Raw genomic sequence first — 25995 nt, 5'->3', positions numbered from 1 at the left:
CTAGCTGCTTGGCCCGGAGCAATCCAAGTCTAGTGCAGACTGGCTGGTGGGTGGGGCCTGGTCCCGGCACTAATAAGCTAAAAGGAGGATTCTGAAATGGCGTTTACCACCACCAGTGTCCTCGTGGCTGGATGAGCTCCCACAAATGGCTGCTGCCAGCGTCTGTGTCCCCAGGGTGAGTCCTAACTGCCTCCTGCTTCTCCGGGATAAGCAAGTGGGTCTAATCCAGCCTCCTTTCAAATTACTGCTTCTGCCCTGGGTCCCGGCAAGTGTGAGATTTTGTGCACGCCCTTTAAGTGTGGAGTCTCTTTCCCACAGCCTTCTGGCTCTTCCGAAAGGAAGCCCCACTGGCCTTCAAAGCCAAATGTCCTGGGGGCTCATCTTCCCAGTGCAGAACCCCTGGGCCGGGAAGTCCATTGTGACGCTTGGACTCCTCACTCCTTGGGGAGAACGTCTGTAGTTGTGATTATCCTCCGGTTTGTGGGTCACCTATGGGGGTGGGGACTCTGGGCAGCTGGTGCTGATATCTCTGAGGGGACACATTAGGCTGAGTCTAAGGGATGGGGGTGGGATCCTGAGAACTGGAATCCAGCAGCCACTGTCAGGAGCAAGAATCGTTGCTGAGGTGTTGCTGGCAGAAGCAAGAAGCAAGCAGGAAGGAGCAAGCCCTTTTGCTCCTGCAGCCTTCTCTTGTCCCTCAGCGCCCCCCGTTGGCAGAGCTTGCAAAATCAAAGTGTGGTTTGCAGGGTCCCTAACATTACATGGCTGAGAATAAAAAGGTGGATTTGGAACTGACAGATAATGGCTTGATAACCTACTCAGGTCAGTATAATTATTCTGATTTTAACACATGGGGAAACAGAGGCTTAAGGCCACAGTGCTGGGAGAGGCAGAAGTCAGAATTTAAGATCAACTTGTTTACTGCCAAACCCCATTTACTTTGGGTTTTTCTAACTGTCAGCTTCGGACATGGTTAATATGCTGAGAAGGCACAGGTGAACATTTTTACTCCACACACACCTACGGTAAACCAGACAGCAGGCAGCTCTTAGAAATAACAGGCAGTGCTTCACGTGGATATGGTTGTTCAACACAAAGGATAACTCTGAAAATGACTTTTTAAAGAAAGTTAAATTTGGACTTGTACTGAAAAGAAACTTTAGGTGAATGCATTTAAATAAGTTGTTGCTTCTACTTTGCAAACATTATTTAGACAGATTTTTATGGAATTGCAAATGTTCTAAAAAAACTGGCTTCATGCAGTCAAATCACTATTTGTTATGGTTTATAATTGCATTTTGAAATATAGACTGTACAGGAAGTACAGCTTAAGGATATTTTATTGACATAAGTAAACTTTATTGATACAAATGAATATGCTTATATTACCCAAGAATATGCTATATTACTCATGAAAGCTAGCTTTAGCTGAAATGCTGAGTTCCTATAGTTTGCATAAACCATAAAAAGGATTGAAAAGGATTTTTAAATCATAAAAAGGATTTAAGTGAATCCTAAGTTAAATATATCAGAAATTTAATTCAACATAAATTCTAATTGCAGATGTCAAATGTGTGGAATCTATGAGTGTTGAATTTATTGATGCATTTTGAATGTCCTTATTGATGTTTTTCTTTTAAAAGCAATTAATGACTTTTTTTAGTTGGTTTTATATATGTTCTCATTTCATATTGGAAAATCTCCTCTGAGCATCCCTTTTCTCAGCAGCAAAGTGAAAGTATTGCACTGCATTAGTGGTTTTCTCTAGGGCTTCTTAGAAGTATATTATGGATTGCATAGCTGTTGATTAAGTATAGCCAATTCTTGATTATGTCAGCCACGGGTGAAGGGGTGGGTGAGGGTTGGAGAAGCTTGGACAAAGAGAATGCTTGGGATGGCTCTTGTCCCCAGTCCCCACTTCAATTAGGATAGCTCCAGTTTTGTTGGCTTCATATATTAGAGTTTATTTAGAGAAAAATCTAAAAAGCAGTGTGTGAAAACTGATCGACTGTATGATCTGCAAAGCCCTTTGCAGGTGCGACATCACGTTGACACTATATAAATCATCCTGGACTGCAGCCTCCACACGTCCCCTCTTCAGAGTCCCCTTATTTACCTCTGAAATGACTCACCTTTGACTGTAGAAGTAAAACAAATTACATTGGATGAACACAAAAATTCTAGAGCCAGTGTGCATTTTGACTGATCCTTGGTCACTAAGAAACATCCCCTCTACATGGCATTCTTGCAGTAGTAAGGGTTATTATTTTTTAAATCTATTTTAATTCTAGATTAAGGTTTTGTGCCATCTGCTGGAAGTATTTATTTTTGCAATACTACGGGAGAACTGTACATTTATTCTCAGAAGTATCTTTAAAAATATTTATTAATACTTTAAAAAATTGTAAAGTACATGTTTATTACAGGAAATGGATAAGTGTATAAAATAATAGAATGTAATACAAAAATCCGGAGATATCTACTGTCAATAGCTAGCGTTTTTTCTTTATACATACAAGAATATGTTATCATGAGGTTTGGTTTGCGTTTTGTGGGTTTTTTTGTTGAAGTATAGTTGGCTTACAATGTTGTGGTAGTTTCAGGTGTACAGCAAAGTGATTCAGTTATCCATGTGAGATATATATATATATATTCTTTTTCAGACTCTTTTCCATTATAGTTTATTGTAAGGTATTGAATATAGTTCCCTGTGCTATACAGTAGTTCCTTGTTGTTTATCTATTTTATATACAGTGTGTATGTGTAGTGTGTATCTGTTAATCCCAAACTCCCAACTTATCCCTCCCCCCCAGTTTCCCCTTTGGTAACCATAAGTTTGTTTCCTATGTCAGTGAGTCTGTTTCTGTTTTTTAAATAAGAAAAACACAAGTTTGAGATCAATACTATGCTGATTTAGGTTACAGCAGTAGTAAAAAGAGAGGACACATTACAGATATGAGATTCTTTGGGAGGGTGTGCTCTCAGGCCCTGTTGTGTGTGAACCTTAAGATTTGCTTTGCCAATTATGCAAGGCAGGGATCTTACCGTCCAACTTAACTGGGCAGGGTGGGATAGACATAGGGTTGAGGGAGTGGGTTAGACCCTAGGAAAAGTGCATTATATTGCTCAGATTCCCAGGAAACAGATCCCCAGATTACTATTTCCAGCAGTAAATGTGGCATTGCTCCTTTCTGTTACTGTCCGTGTATTGAACACCGGTGTGCTAGTTGCTGTGACACATGCTATAGAATGAAGAAGTCTTATAGATGCTGCTTTGAAGTGAGAGAAGTCTATCATGAGAGATAAGTATGTAGATAATTAACTACAACACAAGCTTGGAGACATAGAAGCAGGGGTGCTTACCCTCATTGGGCAGGGAGACTGGGAGGAAAGCATTAAGTGGGTCCTGGTGGTGGGAACATTCCTGTCATTTAGGGTCAGGTTAATGAAGGATGCAGTGACAATGAGGCTGGGAAAGTAGACATAGGTCATGTCATCAAAGGCTGAGGATCACAAAGCACCACCAAGTTGTTGGAGGAGGAAAGTGACATGGTGTAAGAGGATTTTAGGAGGACGACCGTGGTAGCGACATCTGGAGATACGAAGGACAGAAGGCAGAGAAACCAGGTTAGGATCCCAAGGTGACCTGCTAACTGTGGGGGTCTGAAACAGAGATAAAAATTCCTTATTCAGTGTACTTAGGAGACAGAGCACAGTCAGAAAACCACATCCCATGAATACTTACTGCTAAATAAAGTAAAATTTGGACCCAATTGTGAAAGCAATCTGAGAGCAAACGTATGTTTCTGTGGAACACTGACAATAGGCAGAGCCTTCCAAAATGAAGTGGCAGAGCCTTCCAAAATGAAGTAGCAGACCCTGAGGGAAACTAGAAACACTTTCCTTGGAACTGAAAGCCTCAGACAGGCTTCCAGCACGTCCCTGGGGCCTGAGTGACAGAGAAAATGGGGCAGAGTTTGGTGGCACACAGACAAGCTACACTTGCTGTTGGAGTGGTAGGATGGGGGAGACAGGGTGGGTGGCAATCAGCCCTGCAGGTACTAGTATTGATCAGTAAAAGAACCAGGGACATTCCAAGCTGAATTGCAAGTCAGGAGCACATGTGAAGCCAGAAAGAATGGCCTCCATGCAAAGACCAGAGATTATCAGGAAGGATCAGAATGGAACCTCTGCAAAGGCACTAGGAAGAAAGCAAAACCAAATAACTGATAAAAAATACATAGCAGGACAAATACACCATAAAGCGGAAGAAAATATGAACAAAGTTCTCCATGGAATAAAACAAATTAGGAAACATTTCCTCTTTGAAACAAGAAGTCAAATCAGAGATAGGATTCAGAAGAGAGATGATAAAAGGAGAGAAGAAGAGAAAAAGTAAACTGAGCTGGCTGAGACAAACCTACTGAGATTTATGTCCCCAAATGCTTATATTAGAAAAATAAGGAATCAAAATAAATGAGCTAAGCATACACCTTAAGACAATGGAAAATTAAAATATACCCAAAATAGAAGGACATGAGATAGAAAAGAAAGAAAGAGAGAAAGGAAGACAGACAGAAAGAAAGAAAGGGAAGAGAGAGCTTTTCTTTGACAAGATGAGAAACGTTGGAGAAGTAGTAAAACACTAGTACTAGGAATAAAAAGGGAGAGATAACTACAGATGCTGCAGACATAAAAGAAAACTTGATGCTATTATGAAAAAATTTATGACAATAAGTTTGAAAACTTTGGAGAAATGGTTAAAGTTAAGGTCCTAGAAATATGTGACCTACTAAAACTGTCTCAAGAAGGGGAAAAAAAAATCCCTCTAGATTCTCATTTGGAATCTACTTCTTTAACAGTAAAGTATGTATATCTTTTGTCTTATTAACAAATACAGTTCCATAATATCATTTTAATGGCTACATTGTATTATATAATTTTGTTTGATAATTAAGTCATTAAATTTTTACTCTCCCAACCTAGGAGCTCTATAACCTAGCAGTTATACAAGATGTGAATTTTTGCAATGAGCTTTGTCTTTTCTTAGAAGAAATTCCCCAAAGAGGAAATGCTGGGTCAAAGATGCCTGTTTTAAAGCTTTTGTTACACAACAAATGTCTATAATTTTTTTAAGGTGTAATGGGAAGGCATTTCTGGAAGAAAGAGTAACAGGAATGAATTTAGGTGCAGCAAATGTGAAATGTGTTCTGAGAATGAAAGAGTTCACGAAGTGCCCTATGATGTTAGTTAAACAATTTAGTAGAGCAATATTAGCATAATATTAATTATGTTCTAGTAATAACAAATAAAATGCTAATAACAAATAATAGTAAATATATAATAATAGTAGTAAATATAATAGTAATATGGTAAAACAACTTAATATTTTTAAAAAGAAAATTGTTCACCTGTACAACATGTGCACTTATACTGATCTCTGTTCAGGTAAGAAATTGTGTAAAACCATCTTAATGGTTTTCCAAAACGGAGTTGCTGGGGGTCCTGAAGTTGCATAACTCTGCTAATTCTCCTCTCCCTTGCCTTATTTCAACTGCCCACCAACCGCCCTATTTTTGTCATTGTGAATGACATTCATCAGAGTCTTATCTAAATACACAGATGCTATTGCAGTGCACTTGGAGTTCAGCCTTACCGTAGCCAGGACAACCCCTCCCACCTCCCACTAGTCTCTTCTCCTCCTACATACAGCTTTTGCTTGGAGCAGCTCCATCCTCCTAGAATACACACCCCACTCCCTCTCTACCTGAGTTTTCCCTGTCCATTTTTTAAGATTAACTCAATTGCCACCTCTCCTTGGGAGCCCTTCTTGATACGTCTCTTCCCAGGGAAAACCAGCTGTTCCTCCACTGCCTCCACTGGCCCTGGCAGTGTCCTGAGCACGTGTGATGCACATCTTGTATTTATGTGTTTACATATCTCCTTCTACAGACTTGAGCTCTTTAAGGAGAAGAACCATGTCTTATTTGTCATTTTATTAGTGCCTACCAAGAGAGGTATTTAATCAGTGCTTGCTAAGTGAATGACTTGAAGAGTAGTCGTAATAGATCCCAGTGAGCACCTCCAGTGATGGAGCCACTGGTCCAAGTTCAGATTACCAGCTTCATTCACTTCTGACCCTTCACGGTGTTCCCCACTAGGAAGTTTGTCCTTTCAAAAGTACAACTCACTAGAGCTTCACAATGTAACAGTACCTTAATCAAACAAAAACCCCAGTGAACCTGTAATTCACCAGAGAGTAAGGATTTGTCTCTTTGACATCTTTCCCGTAGAGGGTTGGACAAGCCCAGTGAGAGCCTGTTCAGTAGCTGCTTAGAAGGCTGCTAATGCATTTAAGAAGTTAAACTAGAGAGTTTCCTACCACAGCCCCTCCCTAGATTTTCATGACTCTCAAAGTCAGTGACTTTTTAATTATTTTATAAGCCACACCCTACATCACATTAAGTTTATTAAGATTATTTGGCTACAAGTAACAAATTTTCTTATATCCCCTTCTTTCTTACATGAGGGTGGTATATACTTTCTTACATGAAGGTTAAATACTCTTTTTACTATGTTATTTTCATTTAATAGTATACTCTGGAAATCACTCTGTATCACTTCATAGAGATCTTCTTTACTCTTTTTTCACAGCCGTATAGTACTCTATGTTTATGGTACATGTGGATGTACCATACTTTATTCAACCACTCCCCTGTGCCTGGGTATTCCAGTATTTCACAGTTTAAAAAATACGACAATAAATAAGCTTATGAGTGGTGTTATTTTTAAAGTAACAGTTGACCCTTGAACAATGTGGGGTTTGGGGTGCTGGCCCACTATGATGGCAAAATCCAAGTATAACTTGTAGTCAGCCCTCCATATCCAGAGTTCCTCTGTGTCTGAGGTTTTTCACAATCCACGGATTCAACCATCAGCAGATTTAACCATCCGTGGCTAGTGTAGTACTGCAGTATTTAATATTGAAAAAACAATTCCATGTATAAGTGGACCTGTGCAGTTCAAACCCATGTTGTTCAAGGGTCAACCATACAGTGTATGTTACAAATTCATATACAGATAGCTACAAACTGACGAATTAAATTATATAACTCATGAGCATAAAGAATTTTACTCTCCAGGAATTAACAGGTAACTGAGGAATGTTTTAGTATGTGAATCCTTAATTTTTAAAAAGCAACCAATTTTAAATTACATCAACTTAAGGTCTAGAAAACCTGAGAACATCTGAAGAGGAAAAAAAATTTTTTTCTTAGTCAAAGTCACGTCAAAGTGCAATAAATTCAGGACTAGCAAATTTAGCAAGGTATTATTAACTTTAAAAAATACTCTTCCATCTTTTAAAATTATACTGTTATCTTTTTTAAAAATGATGTAAAGTTCCTCTGAAGATTTGCTACTTAAATCATTAGTTTGAAAAGCTATTAGATTTTATTTTTTTTTAGCCAGGTCTCTCCTTTATTTCTTTTTAATTGAGGTATAGTTAACTTACAATGTTGTGTTAGTTTCAAGTGTACAGCAAAGTGATTCAGTGATGCATATGTGTATATATATATTATATATATATATATATATATATATATATATTGTTTTTCAAATTCTTTTCCATTACAGGTTATTATAAGATATTGAATATAGTTCCCTGTGCTATAAAAAAAAGGCCATTAGATTTTACTTGAGAAACTTGGAAATAACACAGGAAGTTATTTTGCATAATTTATATTCTTTTTTTGGCTGTGCTGGGTGGCATGTGGGATCTTAGTTCCACAGCCAGGGATTGAACCTGTGTCCCCTGCATTGGGAGCGCAGAGTCTTAACCGCTGGACCGCCAGGGAAATCCCCTATATTCTTTTCTAAATTGAAGAAATAAGAGGAATAATAACTTTCGAACTTGTGGCACATTTATTTCTTAGCACTTAAATTTTTTAAAAAGGTTTTCAGTTGGAACTTTTCTTGATTGGTCACAATCCTTATCCTTTAGAAGATTTTCCTCCAGTTTTAAGAGGATTACTGCCTTTTATTTGGCCCTTGATATGTTTGTTCTTTCTGTAGCATCTTGTGTGGTAAGATTCGTGAAAAGTACCTTCTCCTGTTAAGTGTGTAAGAATATTATTCAGCCATAAAAAGGAACAAAATTGGGTCATTTGTAGAGACGTGGATGGACCTAGAGACTGTCATACAGAGTAAAGTAAGTCAGAAAGAGAAAAAATATCATATATATCGCATATATGTGGAATCTAGAAAACTGGTACAGATGAACCAATATGCAAGGCAGAAATAGACACAGATGTAGAGAACAAATGTATGGACACCAAGCGGGGAAAGTGGGCGATCGGGGTGTGGTGGTGGGATGAATTGGGAGATTGGGATTGAAATATATACACAAATATGTAAAAAATGGATGACTAATAAGAATCTGCTATATAAAAAAATTAATTAATTTTTTTAAAAAAGCACAAGAATAAAGCTAAACGTTGGCCAAAGCATGTATTTTTGTAAGGTGTGATTGACTGTGGAAAAAGTCTGGTAGGATTTTTACCTGATTCGAGGTTTATCAATCCTTACTTGGCAAGATGGAATTGGCAGTTCTTAAATGGCAAGATGACACATTTTTGATGGGCAGAATTTATCGCGTAATCTCAAAAATACAGCCTTTGCCTAATGGTTTTAAAGTTCAGGTCAAACATACTTAATTCTGGTACCCCCTTAAGGTTTTGCATCACTGCCAGATGAATTGCAAGCTCTTAAAACTGAAGTTTTTGTTTCCTTTCCTTGTTTTTGCTGCAAAAGTAATTAGGAATGAAATGGCGGTTTTTACCCTATAATTCACAAATGAATGAGGTGGGTATTAACCTGCCTGGGTAGTGGTTTTAATGACTCACAGCACAATAGCTGAGTCCTGGTGGCAGAGGACAGTGATTAGAGGGCTGTAATTTAGAGATTAATATGTCTTAGTCGCAGCTTATAAACGTGCTTTAGTTTTCTCCTGGGACAACCCAGTTTTTCCCTAAATGGTTTTTAGTTTAAATATATAGATGCAATATCATATATATGCAATATCGTGTATATTTTTTATATGCAGTACTTACAGTGTAATCTCAAAAACATAGCAGTTACTTAACGGATGTAAAGTTCAGGTCAAATATATTGAATTCCGGCACCACCTTCAGGCTTTATATCATTGCCTGATGGGTTGGAAGCTCTTGTAACTGACAATTTTGTTTCCTTTTCTTGTTCTTTGCAAGAATACTACATATATGTACCTATGTGTGTGTGAGTGTATATATACTGGGCTATTTACACTGAAGTATAAAAATAGCCGGGCAGCAATTGGCTGTTAACATTAGTTGACTATCTGAAGTCGAGATACGACACCGAGCAGTACAGTCAAATTGTAAACTCTAGATTCGTTGCTTATTGCAGATGCAAGATGGATGAGCAGACGAATGATCATTCCCTGATTTCATATGATTTTAGATAGACTCATGGTGGAAGAGAGAGCTAGCAATTACACTCACCTCCCACCAGCTCCGTTTTTCTACCTCTCCTCCTCTCAGCCACTATTACAAGAGTTAAGGAGCACCTTAGGGGCCTTCTGACTTTTCCTCCGGAGGGTTCTATAGTTTCTCAGCAAAACAAAGGAAACAAGTCTCTACAGTTTCTCTTTTTGTCCGGTATTCTTCCCTTCTTTGTCAACCGACTTAAAGGTATGTGTACTTTCTCTTTACAGCCCACTGCTTCAGCTTGGCAAGGCAACTCTCATTAAGAAGTAGGCACTAACGAAACTGTGAAAGTCATCATTGGAAAGACGCTCCTTTTCAAATGATGCGCTTAAACTTGATTTCCTCTGAGGCTGGTAGAGAGAGAAGAGGCAAAAGCAGGTCACGGAATGTTGACTCTGAATGATAATTGCCATATTAATGTGTTGTAGTTAAGAGCAGAAGAAAGTTGGGGTTCTTTTCGTTGCAGGCATGAAACTGAAACTAAGAAATGAGCATAAAAAGACGTTAGGGATCTAGAAAAAAGGACCTCCACACTTGAAATATGGGATGAGTGGTTTTGAAGTGTATTTATCAGGACAATGCTGAATGTATATTTATCAGCATAAGGCTGAAATGGCCCAGGCTGCTGTCTCATAAAAGAATTTTCTTCCTTCTCTGCTTTCCATCGATGGGGCAGAGTAAGCAGACAGGTTTCTGTTTTTTATAATCCTTAAAGTTGCAAGGAAGAATTTAAATGCATAATTCAAGAGATCCAGATTATAAGTGAGGTGTGAGTAGAGAGGCCCTCGGGGATGCTGATCTGTAACTGACCCAGAAGAGCCCTGCAGGGGCTTTGGTTTCAGAGCTACCCCAGACTGTAGCCTTCCTGGCGTTAGCAAAAAAAAAAAAAAAAAAGCAATGATATGGTTGCCTAGCTTATCAGATTCTCTGCTGAGTGCATTTCAAATTATTTTAAATCTATGATAGTGTTTTCACATTATTTTACATTGAGCCACAGAAGGGTGTGTGTGTGTGTGTGTGTGTGTGTGTGTGTGTGTTTTGGCAAATCCAGCAATAAAAGTATTCCTAGGAATCTTTACACACTGCAAATAAAGTTGTTTCTAAAGCATTAACATTGTTTATCTAAAAACACTCTCAAAGGCTTGGGTCAAAATTACTTTTAATTCTTACAGACAAATGGCAGTGGAGATTTTGTTGGAGGTTACAAGTTTTGTGGCTTCGAAAACAGTTGAATCATCTGGGAGGGAGCAGCAAGGGAATGATTTAATTGATCACCAGCACAGCAGTTGTTTCTCTTCCAAATATGTCCCTGGTGGGATTTGGCTCACCTGCCAATTATCTCAGTGATCTGTCATTTTTACCAGGGATGGGAACTGAGGCTAGAGACAGAATGAGATTGAAATAGCTTGACTCTCTCCTGCAAGGGCTTTGAATGAAAATATGCGTGTGTGTTTTACTTCTAAATATTTTCTGAGGGGTGTCTGACAGGTAGTGTCTCTGAATAAACCCCTTTATGTGCTACTGAGTAAAAGTGGAGACCAACTTCTGAGCAAGCGTTTAAACTGAATGCTTTTCCTCTTTTGATAATTTGCTAGTGTCCTTAGGGATCAAAGTAGAAAAAATACTCCACCTTGTGCAAGACACCATCTGCTTACATAAATTCAACCTTACGGTGCTGGAGGCCTCCTGAAGATAAGGGTAAGTGCTTACGGTGTGAGTCATTTTACTGCATTTCCCTGGATGACCTGTGCCTCAGAGTGAGCAGGAAGGTGGGGCTCTGGACCCAGTGCTGTTTCTAGGGTGACCTAGTTCCTGAGGCCTCATAGAGTGTGGAACTTGCCAGGGTTCCAGATCTGAGGTTTAAAGGTAAACATAATTCAACCATGCTGGCTCCTATATGTGTGTAAGTAAGTCAACGACTTCATCCGATTCCTAACCTGAGAAACTGGAGAAAGGCCTGGCTGTATAGGGCCTTTCCCAGGCAGCATTTTCTGAAGACATTTTCCAGGGTGACTTTGTCTACGTGTGACTCTCTTCTTTCCGGCTGACTTCCAAATCCAATCCTGAGGTCAGATGTGGCTCATGTGTCTGAGATGGGAACCTTCTTCCCAGCACACTTTGGAGGTGTGTGCTATGACAGAGGAACTGGACGAGGCAAACTTGAGATGATCATCTAAATGCATCGTCCCCTGTTCCTAGTCCAGGCTTCATTTTGAACAAGCTCTGTGGGGTCACTTAGCAACAGCCTATGTAGAGATGGAGGTCATCATTAAAATCAGTCTTGAAGCAGTGTAACATCCCCAAAACAGCTTAGTTTGGGAGGTCAGACGAGTCTGGATTTTAAACCCCTGTGGCCTAAATGATCTTTCTGGGCCTCAGTTTTCTCATCTGTAAAATATTCAATAGAAATAACACTACCTAGTTCAGAGTGTTGCAGTGGAATTAAATGAAATAATATATGTAGAATGGTTAGCAAAGTGCTTGGCATATAGTAGGTGGCTAATAATTAGCATTATTAGCATAATATTTATGAAATATGAATTGAGTACTAACAAAGTAGTAGTTCTAGGGGGAGATAAAGGCATAAGATTGCTTCCAGAGCTAAATTTCTAATAGAGGGAGGAACTTGCACGTGAGAGTTGAACTGACCACAGAAGGAAGATGAGTGTCGCAGCCAAAATGCACTCCAGTGCTACTCAAAGTTCCTGTTCGTGGTGAATCAAGGTTGGGCCAGATCGGAAATCAGTGAACTGCCTCCTCCAGATAGATAGTCTTGCTCTGGAGAAAAACATCAGCTAAACTCTCCAATGTACCCAGTGAAGTGTCTGACATCCATTCTGGCCCAAGCCTGGTGCTAAACTGTTGCCCCATCCTTGGGCCATACTTTAAGGATGGCTGCCCTTGGAGTCTGTTATGTCTGCCACTTGGGGGCGCTGCTTCTCTTTGGGCTAGACTAGATTGTGGATTTTTACAGGCAATCTGACATATGTTAGGACAAAACAGAGAGCTGGTTAATTTGATGTCATACACTTTGTGTTTCATTAAATGCAATTCCCCAGGATATACCATACTGCTTCCAGCCCTATCCTTGAAAATGAGCATCTTCTACAGCCAGGAGCTGTTGTTTCTCATCACCACGATCAATGAGGTGGCAGCAGTGGGTTCTCCCTGCCTCTTTGCAAGGGTTCTTCATCTTATTTTTGTGTGTCATGGACTCCTTTGGTCAGCTGTTATATCTATGGACCATTTCTCAGGATGATATTTTTTTTCAGAATGATGGTTTTAATCATATAAAATAAAATCTGTAAGGTTACAAGGGAAACCAATTATATTGAAATACACTTACCAAAATGTTAAAAAGAATTTATGATGGTGATATATGTTTTATTATCAACATATCAAGTAAGATCTAGCGGCAGGTCTAAGATCTACCATCATTTTGAAGATGAGTGTCAATAACGTTTTGACATATCTACAACAACTGTAATGGGTTAAAAAAACATCAATCAAGGGGCTTCCTTGGTGGCGCAGTGGTTGAGAGTCCGCCTGCCGATGCAGGGGACACGGGTTCGTGCCCCGGGCCGAGAAGATCCCACATGCCGCGGAGCGGCTGGGCCTGTGAGCCATGGCCGCTGAGCCTGCGCGTCCGGAGCCTGTGCTCCGCAACAGGAGAGGCCACAACAGTGGCCCGCGTACCGCAAAAAAAAAAAAAAAAATCGGTCAAAAGTGCTACTCAGACTATTGTGGTTTGTTGTTTGCCTTATAATAAAAGGCAATGCCAGAATTTCAGTTAGAGGTTAGTGAAAATAAATATGTGTTCTCTATTCATCCAAGTTCAAGAGCCCCCTGCTTTCCTTCTCTGGTTAAGAACCCCTGCCTGGGAAATGCCAAGCAGGGAAAAAAGGGAGTTCTGAACCATTTTATTACTTTTCCTGGGACAGATATTTTGGGTTCCTAGTAAAATCCAATTACAATTTCAGGCCCTGGTGAAATTCTATTATAATTTCCATTTGCTTTATTCAGAATATGAATAAATACGAATAAGTTTTCCCCCAAATCTATATTTGGAGACCTACATTTCATTGAAGGACTTAACCAAAGGCATCTTGGGTGGAGGATTTGCATAAAATATTCATTTCTCCTAATGCAGTTAAATGGATGCTCTTTCAGAAGATTTTCTTGCTTGCAAAGATGATCATAAAGTCATATCTATTCCCATGTGGAAGAAAATGTGTTACATGAAGAAGCTAGAAGGTTTAGGGCCCCGTTGGGGGCAATTTTCTTGAGGAAGCTTCCAACAGAGCCCAAGAGTGAAAGGAATCTTCGAGGATCAGATGATGGGGAGGCTTCTTGGAGCAGAGAGATAAACCAGAGTTCAAAGGGGAAGGAATGAGTTAGGTAAGAGATGGGAGGGATGGTAACAGGAGTGGGGCAGTCAGTAGCTTTGGCCCAAGGTAAGGAATGCAGGGAGGTGAGCCTAGACACGTTGCTGGAGTCGGTTTTGATGGACCTTCACTGATACACCAGGGATGTGGGATGTTACTGACAGAGGGGAGTCACGGAAGTCCTTGCATAGGAATAAGATAAAGACATTTCTGGTTTAGGAATATCAACATGACCACAATGTTTTGGATAAATTTGGGGTAGGAAGAAATTATGGGCAATAGTTTTAGGATCAGATGGCAAAACTGGATGAAGAAAATTATACCTATCCTAATATCTCCCATAATGGCCTAAGGATAGGATTCACCTGGAGAATTTATTCATTATACAGATCACCACAATTTTCCTCTGCAAATGATAACCCCAGTAGGGCTGGCATTTGACAGGGAATTTATCATTTTTAAAATAGCTCCATGTGATTTCATCTCCAGACAACTTGGAAAATGCTCCCTGGGAATGTGTGGCTGATCAGATGTGAAATTGCATGTGACTGTGTCAAAGCAAAAACTGCGCCAGATCAAGTGAAACAGGCAAAGTAGATTTTATTCAAGGCTATCACAGGGAAGGAAAGCCAGAACTCAGTCTGAGCTCAACTCCACTGAAATAAAAGGTGGGAATAAAATACTAGAGGACTTCAGGGGAGAGATTGATCCCTGGGATGTGTTGGGCACATTGAGTAATTCCTGAGCTTGCAAATGTTTTTCTCTGTGACTAGGTCACCTGTGTTTGCTAATTGGCACTCACCATTCCACCAATTAGCAAGTTAGGTTTCTACCTTCCCACAGAGACTGGCAAATAGGAGCCCAGCCTTTCTGGCTGATTACATTTCAAAGGGATGGTTCCTAGCCCTTGAGAAAGACCTTCTGGGGTTATAAAACTGGCTGAGGCTGGGAGAAGATTTACATCTCAATGGAGCAGAGAAAGAATTTACGATGACACGTCTTCTGAAGTAAAGGATCTAAGCAAAGGGAGGTCAAGGCAAAGAGTCAGGAGAAGGCTGAAGTTCAGTCAAACTGAGGGGAACGATAAGCCCATCTTGGTCAAGGGTAAGGTACTACTGCTACTCTTACTACTATGACTACTACTACTGCTATCTTTAGGGTGGCTTCTCCCTGATACAGAATGAAAAGGAAGAATCAATGCTAGGAATGGTAGGAAAGAAAAATCAACACGTCTTCCTAACCTAATGTTGGGAACTGGAGCGGAGGATACAGAAGAGTGAACAATCCGTGTCTAGCGGCCCTAGACATAGGGAGAATGGAGAACTGGAATTCTCAGTTGGAATTGGAATTGGTGGAATTGGAATTTCCAGTTGGCAGGCAGAGTGGCGGTGCCAGATGAACTGGTCAAGCGTAACGCTCAGGTCCTTTGGTAGAAACAGCGCCCTGCACTCAGCACAGGTAGTTGACAAGAGACGGGAGAGGCAGCAGGGCTGCGGAAGCCTCCTCTGGCTCGTGGTCCTTTCTGACAGAACACTGCAGAGCAGGCTGGACTGTGCATTTGTGATTGTCAACCTGTGTTAGCTTCACCTGACACACACACACGTACGCATCTTGTGTGTGTGTGTGTGTGTATGTATACACGTATAGAAGTATTTAAAAGTAAATTACAGAAGGGTAAGCTGTGACAAAGCGATAAAGAGGCATGGACATGTATACACTACCAAACGTAAGGTAGATAGCTAGTGGGAAGCAGCCGCATAGCACAGGGAGATCAGCTCGGTGCTTTGTGACCGCCTGGAGGGGTGGGATAGGGAGGGTGGGAGGGAGGGAGACGCAAGAGGGAGGAGATATGGGAACATATGTGTATGTGTGACTGATTCACTTTGTTATAAGGCAGAAACTGACACACCATTGTAAAGCAATTATACTCTAATAAAGATGTAATAAAAACTAAATTACAGGCATTTAAGCAGCTGAGTTTTATGGAAAACTGATGACTTCCATTTAGCACACGTTGTGTTCGAAATTTGTCAGAAAACTTGGTTGAGGAGGTTGGAGCTTTTAGAGGCATCCTGGGCAATGATTTCTGAAAAGGTTATAATGAAACCATGGGAGCAGAGATTTTCACAAAGTTACTGGGGATGTACTACGACATTAACGTATCTTCTTCTCTTTCAAGGGAATAAGTGTAAAGGAGGAAGAACGGAGATCTAAGAATTCCTAGTCCTCTTGGGCAGGAGTGGCTGGTCCCAGGGTTGCCTGCTCCAGTGAGGTCTCTGATGCTAAGAACTGTAAAAGGTACAGTTGATTTGCTCATGGAAGTTGATTTGCTCATGGAACACCAGCCTGAGCAGAGCATCAGTACAGAGTTCTGGGGGAGTCAGATGCAGGATTTAAGAGTGAGTGGTAAAAAAAAAAAGAAGCCAGGGGAGAAAATGGCTTTTCTAGTAAGTCTGGTTTTTAAAGAAAGTAAGATGTAGGGAGAGAGCAGGAAAGTCACAGGATTAAGTTACTTGGGATATGTGATATTAATGTGTTTTACTTTTTTCCAGTTACTTTTTTTAGTGATCAGAAATGAGTGAACAATCAGAAAAAAACAATTCCACGCAAGAGAGACATGCAGGTCAAAGTTCTCCTGAGAAAAACTGTCAAATCGGACAGAAGCAACTGGTATGGCTCGTGAATACTATGATTCCGTGGTATTTGGGGAGTTCGCAACTTGGGGATCTCTGAGATGCCCCAGATTTGGGTGGGAAGGTAGGCCCCATCAGGAATCCACAGGAAGGATCTCTGCTCCTTAGTGCTTCTCCTCGTCTTCACCCCGCTTTCATGAAGCTGGTCTCATCTTACCTGTCTCCTCTGTGCCTCTCAGTCCCCAGCATCCTGTGCAATAAAATCCTACCCTTGGAGTAGAAAATTTGTAGAGAATATGGTCAAATATTTTTATTTAACAAATCCTTGGGGTTTTTTTTCCCATGATATGCTAGTACCTGTTCTAAAGCTTGGTATATGTTAATTTACCTAACCCTTATCACAAGATACCGTTGTTAACCCATTTTGCAAAAGAAGAAACCACGGCTTAGAAGAAGGAGGAACTTGCTCAAAGCACTCCAGTAACAAGTGGCAGAGCCAAGATCTGAACAGAGGCATCTAAACTCTTGCTTTGCTACTGAGAATAATAGTAGATCGTGCTAAGTTGTGTTTATTGAGCAGCTATACCTAAATACAGGATCATTTCATAAGGTTGTTTGTAAAACAAACCCATACACACAAACCAAAATGAAATTTTAAAGAAACATACCTATATTATTTTAGACTGACTAGACTATTATTAAGCTAAAGAAACTGCAGAAAAGCCCGAGATTCTGTTACTAATTTGTTACCTTGAAATTCATACATTGAAAGTTTCCCTTTGGTTTCAAAATGTAGTATTTCATATATGTGTTAGCCTAAGTGTTTGGGGGCCACTCAGATTATTTTCTTCTAAAATCCTTCAGAGGAGCATTCCCTTCACTCCTGACATATGTGCTGTATGTTCAAAATTAATTATCAGGACTGATTGAAGTATCTTTATTGCTTGTCTTTCCAATTAGGCCCCATTTAATTTCGAATTATAAATATCCCCAAACAGAGACTTGTGAAAATGTCCACTAACATGCTATTTTGTCATTCAAGCCAGATTTTCTTCTTGCAGTCTGGCTTTGACTGAGAGGGGATCCTTCAGGTGGCTGCATTCTGCATCAGAGCCCTGATGGGGTCCACACTCCCAGGGCAGTGAGTGCTGAGATGCCCTAGAGCACTGAAGGGGAGGGTTGTGTGTACTGTGTGTTCTCACTGTGTTTTGAGATACTTTACCTGGGCGGAAGGGCTTTTACTCCCTTGTCATTATCCACTGTAAAATGGTAATTCTGACTTTCATCCCCAGCAGATTTGAGAAGCCAAGGGGTGTTTTGCAGGTATAAAAGGAATTCTTCTGTTCCCCCTTGATTGTTTTTTATTTTTTTTATTATACATAGTTTTACACTATGTATTTGTTTATTCGGAAAGAATGATCTAATTTGAAAAGTTTTACATCATCTTTTGAAACTTAATCTGATTAAATTGTTTATTACTCTAGCTAAAACAACTAAGCTTTCATGCCATTATGGTAAAAGTTACAGAAACTTCATTTTGATTCTGTGTAAAGCAGATAAAATTACCTGGTTCTTAGTACTAATATATTTTATTTGTTTATTTGTTTCATAGCAACAGATAGAGCGACAGTTAAAATGCTTGGCATTTCAAAATCCCGGACCACAGGTAGCAGACTTTAATCCTGAAACAAGGCAGCAGAAAAAGAAAGCACGAATGTCAAAGATGAATGAGTATTTTTCTGTAAAGTACAAGTAAGATCATGATTTATTATATTTAATCCGTGGGATTACAAAATGCATGAATTCTCCTTGACAAAGCAATTAAATGTTGCCACTTTTTTATTACTTAAAAATGTATTTTCTAAAGTACAGTATCACCCCTTATGCCTGGAAGTTAGCAATTTCAAGAAATAGACTATAATCTCCAACTAGGCATCAGTTTTTTTGTGTGTTTTTTTTTTTTTTTTTTTTTTTGTGGTACGCGGGCCTCTCACCGCAGTGGCCTCTCCCGTCGCGGAGCACAGGCTCCGGACGCGCAGGCTCAGTGGCCATGGCTCATAGGCCCAGCTGCTCCGCGGCATGTGGGATCTTCCCGGACCGGGGCACGAACCCATATCCCCTGCATCGGCAGGCGGACCCTCAACCACTGCACCACCAGGGAAGCCCTGTTTTAAAACAGCTTGGCATTACCTATGTACCTTGTGACCTAACATATTCACTCCTGGGTGTATATCCTGCAAAAACTCATACATGTACAATAGGAGACATGTTCAAGAAATTCATAGCATCCCTGCAATAGCAAAGAAAATAAAGTAGTAATAATCCAAATGCCCACCCATAATGGAAAAGTTAAGTAGCCGGTATATTTGTACTGTGGAATACATATAGATGTGAAAATATCTGAAAACAGCTACATGTGCCACCATGGATGAATCTCAAATCATGATGTCAAACTAAAAAAGCAAATTACAGAAGGGAAAATGTGGTGCGCTTGGAGATACATACACATATGGCATAATGAAAAGTAAAACAAGGAGATGACTTTTATGATATCAAGGTGTGGTTCCTTTTGGCCGAGTGGAGAGATACAACGGATGGAGCGTGAAGTGGTTGTCAAAGGCGTGAAACCTCTTTATTAAGCTGGGATATGTGGAAGTGTGTTTTATTCTTTATCTCTGCATGTATGTTTTGTACACTTTGTGTACACTTTGTGTACCTATGATAGCTCAGAACTATACAGAGTATAGCATCAGACGGGCAGGAAACTGTAAGATTTGTGTCTTGATGTAAAGACAGGGAGTATTTGGGTGAAGGCACAGGGAGAAGGACAGAGTCTGACCTAGGCTCTCTGTTGGCTGCATGACTCCCCATTCCCATAATAGATTTCACACCTCCTTGTCTGTTCACACCTGCATTTCCTGGTGGGTGAAGGAGCTCTCATGCTTCAGATGAAGTGCTTCAAATGTCAATCCTCATCGGAAAGGCTGTCCTGCTACAGTAAGATAATCAGGCAAGTCTGCATAATGATCCTGAACCTTCCCCGCTTTATTGGGAGAGGGAAGAGGATGGAATAGCATTACCTAACAGGAAGGGAAGGAGGTGTTATGCCTGCTTGGGGGCCAAGGGTGCAGAAGGTCATAACTTCACAGCCTTTTCTGACTTCAACTGGTCCTAATGGATACAGGCTCTACACAGGTACTTTTGTCGTTCTCAGGGTTTCAAGCAGCTCAGTACTGAAGGATTTATTTCAAGATGGTTTGATTTTGAGAAGGTGGCAGAATCCTGGTGAAAGCCTTTCGCTTCCTGGACTTGTAGAGGCCGACAGGGGCAGTGTCGGGGCACAAAGCACGGTGTACTCACTGGTACAGAACTTCCTGCTGTCACTCAGAGTTTATGACACCTCTGCCCCCCACACTGGGTAAAAAAAACAGAATCAGAAAGGGACAGAAGCAGTGGTGTGAGAAGACTGTTAGCAGAGGAATTTTCAGTTTGCTTGTTTTTGTTTTTAATGATGTTGGTATAGTAACGGACAATTCCAATGCTTCTCTTGAGTCATTCAAAATGTGACTGTATTCACTGTAGTGCTTCTTCTTTTCTCTCTTTTTTTTTTTAATTGAAATATAGTTGATTTACAATGTTGTGTTAGTTTCAGCTGTATATAGTGCTTTTTCTTAAGAAAGGAAAAATGGATGTAATTTATCGGGGGAAATTCCATCAAGGATGGTTATATTTTTAAGTAAAAACTTGTAGAAGGAAATTTTAATAGCCTTTAATCAGCTATTCCTCAAAATTTGCTCAGGTGGGATATTACATTCCCCAGCATGCTGGAAAAAACGAAGCCTTACTCTAGGTGACAGCCCTGACTGCCTTGGTGATTGGTGCATATTGACTGAATTTCCCAGGACATGTTGCCTTATAGCATTCTGAAGTGTTGCTGGACCATCTTTAGGGTGCTGCTTCCTCAGAGTAAAGGGAGCCTACCTGGGAAGATTGCTACACAAGAATCTATTCTCAATGCTGAGGAAAACTGCACTGTCCTGTTAGTGTCATTCTTTTCCTTTGCAGAGTTATGAAGAAGTATGACAAAAGCGGCAGGCTCATCTGCAACGATGCTGACCTGTGCGATTGCTTGGAGAAGAACTGCCTGGGCTGCTTCTACCCCTGCCCCAAGTGTAACTCCAACAAGTGTGGCCCTGAATGCCGCTGCAACCGCCGCTGGGTGTACGATGCCATCGTCACTGAGTCTGGGGAGGTCATCAGCGCGCTGCCCTTCAACGTTCCCGACTAGGAGCTGCCCTCGTGGTCTGATCGGTTTCTTCTTTACCTTTAAGGCAACCTCTTTCTCTTGGGTGAATTTTAGGGCTGGGGGAAAATGTTTTAAAAAATTTACTTAAGACTCATGTTCTGCGAAGCCATAGAACAGTAGGGAATGGGCCATCCTTCTCTAACCTTCCTGCTGTGACCTCCTCTCAAATTCCTCTCCTTGTAACCCAAGAGAGTGCCCATAGATGGATATCAGCACCGACACCTCCATCACTACTTTGCTCTCAGATTAAGAATCCCTTTCCTCTTTGCTGGTATCTTAGGAAATGGAGTCTGAAGATCTTCAGAATTCTGTAGCTGGGAGCTTGTCTTGACATAGAACATAGAATCATACATTTATAATAGCTGGTTACCCTTAGAATCTTACACATCACTAGTTCTAAATCAGAATTGTTATTTGGCTTGAAAAAAACAAAACCTTGTGACTTAGCATACCAAGTCTCATTTTTTTATTGCATACCCACAGTCTCATTTTTTTATTATTGATATTTTAATAATATTAAAAGGCAATGTAATACTTGGCAATATTTTTATTAAAAACTTATATTTTATTTATGAAATGGAAACATTAGGACTTGAATATCCTAAAAGCCAGTGGTTTACATTGTTTTTTATTTCAGGATCAGTATTTCAGAATATTTTTTCAAAAGGAGGAAACTTAAGTTATTATATGAAAGCACATTGTTGTGTGTTGGCTAATTGAGAGCCTTGATACCTAGTTGACTAGATACATGATGTGGTCTTTTTCAATTCTGATACATTGTAGGAGGTTTATAGAAACTTCCACTCAGCCTTCTTTGAATTTGTCTTTATGAGTCCTGTTTACCCTAACTCAGTGGTTCTCATCCTTCAGTGTACATCAGAATCACCTGGAAGACTGGTTGTATGGTAGATTTTTCTGCCCCACCCACAGAGTTTCTGATTAGGTCTGGGGCAGGGGTCAAGAATTTTATTTCCCAGGTGATGTTGATGCCACTGCTGTGGGGACTTGAAATGTTAGTTTTCAGAGTTTATTTTTCCTGCCCAATCAGTTTCAAAAGCACTTATTACTGCACAGTCCGCATGCCGGGAAAGGTTCCTGATAATTCTAGACTTGTTACTTGACCGTATGTTTTGGGACTAAAGTAGCAAAAATCCTGCAAGGCATGCTGTGATGGCACTATTCCTGTATGTGCAGCAGGAGAACTGACTCTGTTTTTCACAGAATTTACTGAGTTTTCCAGACTCAACTTTGTGCTACATGTTTCCAATTCACTACCTTTAACCATCACAGCCCTGGGAGGAAGAAATCAAATACCCAAGTCAGATCCTTTGAAGTGCTCATGAGGAGTGCGCAGCCCTGAGACCCGTCCAAAGGAGTAGGGGCCTTTTTTGGTTTATATTATGTTTTGTTTTGAGAATAATTGTTGTTTTGTAAATGACTGACCAAGTGAATTGTTTCTTCACTTATTTATTTTAGAATCATATAATTTTAAAGTTGAAAAGGAATCTTCCAGGTTGTCTAACTAGTGACTTGTCAACAAATAATAACCAAGAGGCTGTTCTGTGCCAGGCTCGGGGATGGAGCTGTGAGTAAAACTCAGCTGGTCCTGGTCTTCATGGGGTTTATAGAACTAAAAACAGTCTTGTTGTTGTTGTTTTGTTTGTTTTTTCTACAACTGAGGAAATTTGGACCCAGTGAGATTAAAATGACTCGGTTAAGGACAAGCAGAAGCCCTGGCAACCTCGGTGTTTTGAACCCTAAGACTAGGTCAGTGTTCTTTCCATGACACCAAGTATGTCCCTAATTGGCCTGATTGTAAGGCTCATCCAGGTGCTTTTAATAATATGCATTCCTGAACCCCATCCCAAACTTCAGGAGTCAGAACTTCTAGGGATGAGGCCTGGTGATCCATACTTTAAAACAAGCACCCCCAAGTAGGTCTCATGATCAGGTAAGTTTGAGAAACACTGTCTTATCATAGCTGTCTTATTTTCATATTAAAAAATAATCAGGCAAACTGACATTAAAGTGTATTTCCCTTTTGTCTCCTCCTACAGTCTTAAACATTAGATGAGAGGATCTGATTTAAAATGATCTCATTTAAAACACGTGTTGGCAAATTACGTTGGTAAGTTTTCCAAGTAAAGCAAAAAATAAAATAAATTCACATATTTATTAAGCAGACACCTCATACTGCTTTTATGGAAGCCTAGTAAAACCTTTGATGAAGTCCTTTTTTTATAAATCAGTGTATTTCATCTTGATCTACTGCCAATTCAATTCATTTTTAAAAAGCCTCCTGCACTAAAATGATTCTTGCAAAAATAAGTTTATGTGAATTTTCAGAAACTTATTTTGTAAGTGTCTAGTTCTATCACAAAGTGAACAAAGCTCTTCAGTTATTTGAACTAAATTCAGATTAGCAAGGAATATAGTTGTACTATCTGATTACATTAAGGAAATTGTCTTAGTGTAATCAGATTTTTTTCTCTTTCTGTGTGGCTTTCTTTCAATGTTGACAGTGTGTCTTCATGAATATGTATAGAAATTGCAAGGAAAGCTATTTCACAGAAGGTTGTTTAAATATAAACTGTTATTTACTGAAGGATTTAAACAAGTCACTCAGTAATCCTTTACACAAGGATTTACAAGTGGAATGCCGTTTCACATCAATTTGCAGAATACTTTATCTGAGTCTAATTTGTAAGAGAAAGAATCCATACAGCCTCTGAGACAATCCTTAGGCACCTCCCGCCCACCCCCCAATACAGTATCCTGGATCCATTACAGGTATGAACCTTGGGATGCTAACTCATAGAGAAATCATTTAAGCTCTCCTTTATATATTTATTTGCTTTTCCTGGAAAGTGAACACTGCCAACTTGGATATTTTGTGGCTATCATGGATTGCACTTCTATAATGCCTCGGAAACGTAAACACTTACGTGAGCAGGACTGCAGTGTTTGGCTATGCAGGCTATTGGCTGCACATGTCCAGGGGTGCCTTTCACATGGGCTACACTGCCACCAGTGCCCCCACAGCAAAGTGGCTCTGCTAGCAGGTGCCATTGATGTGTGGATTTCTTGATTGTCTAGTATTTATGGACACTCAGTATATGCTAGGCATTGAGTGCTTTACACTAGCTTATATCTGGTATAAAATGATTAAAAGAATATCCCTACATCTTGCTTTTTCCCCTTCTACTGTTTCTTTTTCCTTCATTCTCTGTGGTGTCTATAACCGCAGACTACAATTTTCAGGTTAGTTCGAACAGTACTCCAAATATATTATCGAGCCAAAGCAGTTTTCATACTTTGTTTCTTTTTCATAATCTATATTTTAATCCTAGATTTGGAATATTCTTTTTCATATTCACAGATTTCCTGAAATTCTGCTTTTACCATAATAATTGTTTTTCACTCTGTGCAAGGGATATGACTCTCTTATCATCACTATTCATGTCTAACAGGTAGTTTATTTTGTGTTTGTAGTTTGTAGTTTCAGAAGAATTTCCCTCCTCACTTTGTATGGTTCTTTTAAAATTGGCCGATGCTTATGTCAGATATAATAAATTCAAAGAGATCAGAGACTGCCTTTGTTTTTCCTTTGATAGTGAATTCAATGGCCCTGAATGCTTAACAGATATACTACTTAGTGACCATTCATTCGTTCATTCATTCATCAAGCACCTCCTATCTGCCAGCTACTTTACTAGGTGCCAAGGATACAATGGGTAAGAAAAAAATTTTTTTAAACCTAGGATACATAAAGTAGAAAGAAAACCCAGGCTACTTAAACTGTGTCATTCCTCGTATCCAAGGTCCCTATCCTGTCCGCCTTCCTCTCTCTATTTTTCAGCGTCATCTTGTGTATGTTTTATTAATCATGTCTAGCCTTTTAACCTATACTTACCGAAAGAAATGGAAAAAAGTACGTCTGATAGCACTAGGTGGCGTTCTGGGGGGCGCTCCAAGGAGCTCCAGTCTCAGGGCAGAAAGAATTCAGCAAGAGGCAAAGTGGTAAACAAGAACTGATTTATTAGAATAGGGACACTTGTGAGGCTCAAAAGTGGGTGGGTGCGAGGGTGCCGCACCCCGAGAACTTAGTGGGCTACAGTTTTATAATCAAAGGAACAGTAGGGAGAGGGAAAAGGCCATCTTCCTCATTCTTGAGTAGATGTCATGCTTCCACCACCAAGTCCTCCTCCAGGTTGGGCAGGGGAGTTTTCTTCTCCTTACATCATCAGGCCAGGACTTCCATGGCACTATGGAAAAATTATTTTAGGTTTCAGTACAATGAGAGTCTTTCACTTTGAAATATCACCTTTCAATAAATTATTGTTTTTTATGTGTGCAGAGAGCATGTCCTAGGGGTCATTAACTTACTGAGCTCACTGGGCAGGATGTGATTCTCATGCCACCATTGTTTTATTGTTTGGGAGCATGTCTGATGCTTCTGTTGGATGGTTTTGTTGCTAAGCAGACCTGCTTGGTTTTGTGGTTAAGCAGATCTGCTTTCCTGAGTGATCATTAACTTACAGGGGTTTCCCATACTCGTTTCTTTACTTACAATCCCCTAGGGGGATTAACTACTTAATTACCTAATTTGTCCCTTTACTCTGTCCCTATCACATCTACCTCATCTTTCCGGAAGTGGAATCCCTTGTGGTCTTTGATATCGAGGTAATACTCGTCTCACAAAAGGAGTTGTGGATTACTATCTCTTTTTTCTTCTCTGGAAGGCTTTGTTTCAGATGACTTTGGTTTCCAGATATTCCTTAAATATTTGCTGGAACTTGCCAGTGAAGCCATTTGGGTCTGAGGTTGGTTGGTTGGTTGGTTTTTATAAGAAAGTGTTTAATAATACAACTGTTTAATAATACATGCATTTGTAAAAACAGTTATATTCTATTTTGTTCTATCCTAATGTCAATTTTGGAGAGTTCTATTTTTTTTAGGAATTATCCATTTAATCTAAATTTTCAAATTTGTGAACATAAGTTTGTTCAAAATAAACTCTTATCATTTTTCATTATAAAATATTTCCCCAAATTTTAGTTATAAACTATTCAAAGGATAGTACAAACCAGCATCCTTTCAATAAATTCCTTTCCCCACTAAGTTAGTCAGAACTGGATTTTCTTGCT

General features: G+C 39.8%; 1 protein-coding gene across 3 annotated transcripts; it reads left to right on the top strand.

The window, feature by feature from the left end:
* Positions 1-56: 56 nt before the first annotated feature.
* Positions 57-24436, top strand: ARL14EPL (ADP ribosylation factor like GTPase 14 effector protein like). 3 transcript variants are annotated; one of them, XM_033423798.2, is made up of 6 exons: positions 57-175; positions 11120-11222; positions 16089-16207; positions 16462-16579; positions 18155-18294; positions 20608-24436. In XM_033423798.2, the coding sequence occupies exons 4-6, from the start codon at positions 16484-16486 to the stop codon at positions 20828-20830; spliced, it is 459 nt and encodes a 152-aa protein (XP_033279689.1). In that variant the 5' UTR covers positions 57-175; positions 11120-11222; positions 16089-16207; positions 16462-16483; the 3' UTR covers positions 20831-24436. The 3 variants fall into 3 exon arrangements, with proteins under 3 accessions (XP_033279689.1, XP_004267524.1, XP_049563610.1); XM_004267476.3 differs by lacking the exon at positions 11120-11222 and having other exon boundaries at positions 66-175; XM_049707653.1 differs by lacking the exons at positions 57-175; positions 11120-11222 and adding an exon at positions 13251-14577.
* The last annotated feature ends 1559 nt before the right edge of the window (positions 24437-25995 follow it).

Source organism: Orcinus orca, chromosome 3 (genome assembly GCF_937001465.1).
Source record: "Orcinus orca chromosome 3, mOrcOrc1.1, whole genome shotgun sequence".
Classification (NCBI taxonomy): domain Eukaryota; kingdom Metazoa; phylum Chordata; class Mammalia; order Artiodactyla; family Delphinidae; genus Orcinus; species Orcinus orca.
The sequence above is the reverse complement of the archived record's forward strand: the minus strand, read 5'-3'. Positions and strand labels throughout refer to the sequence as shown.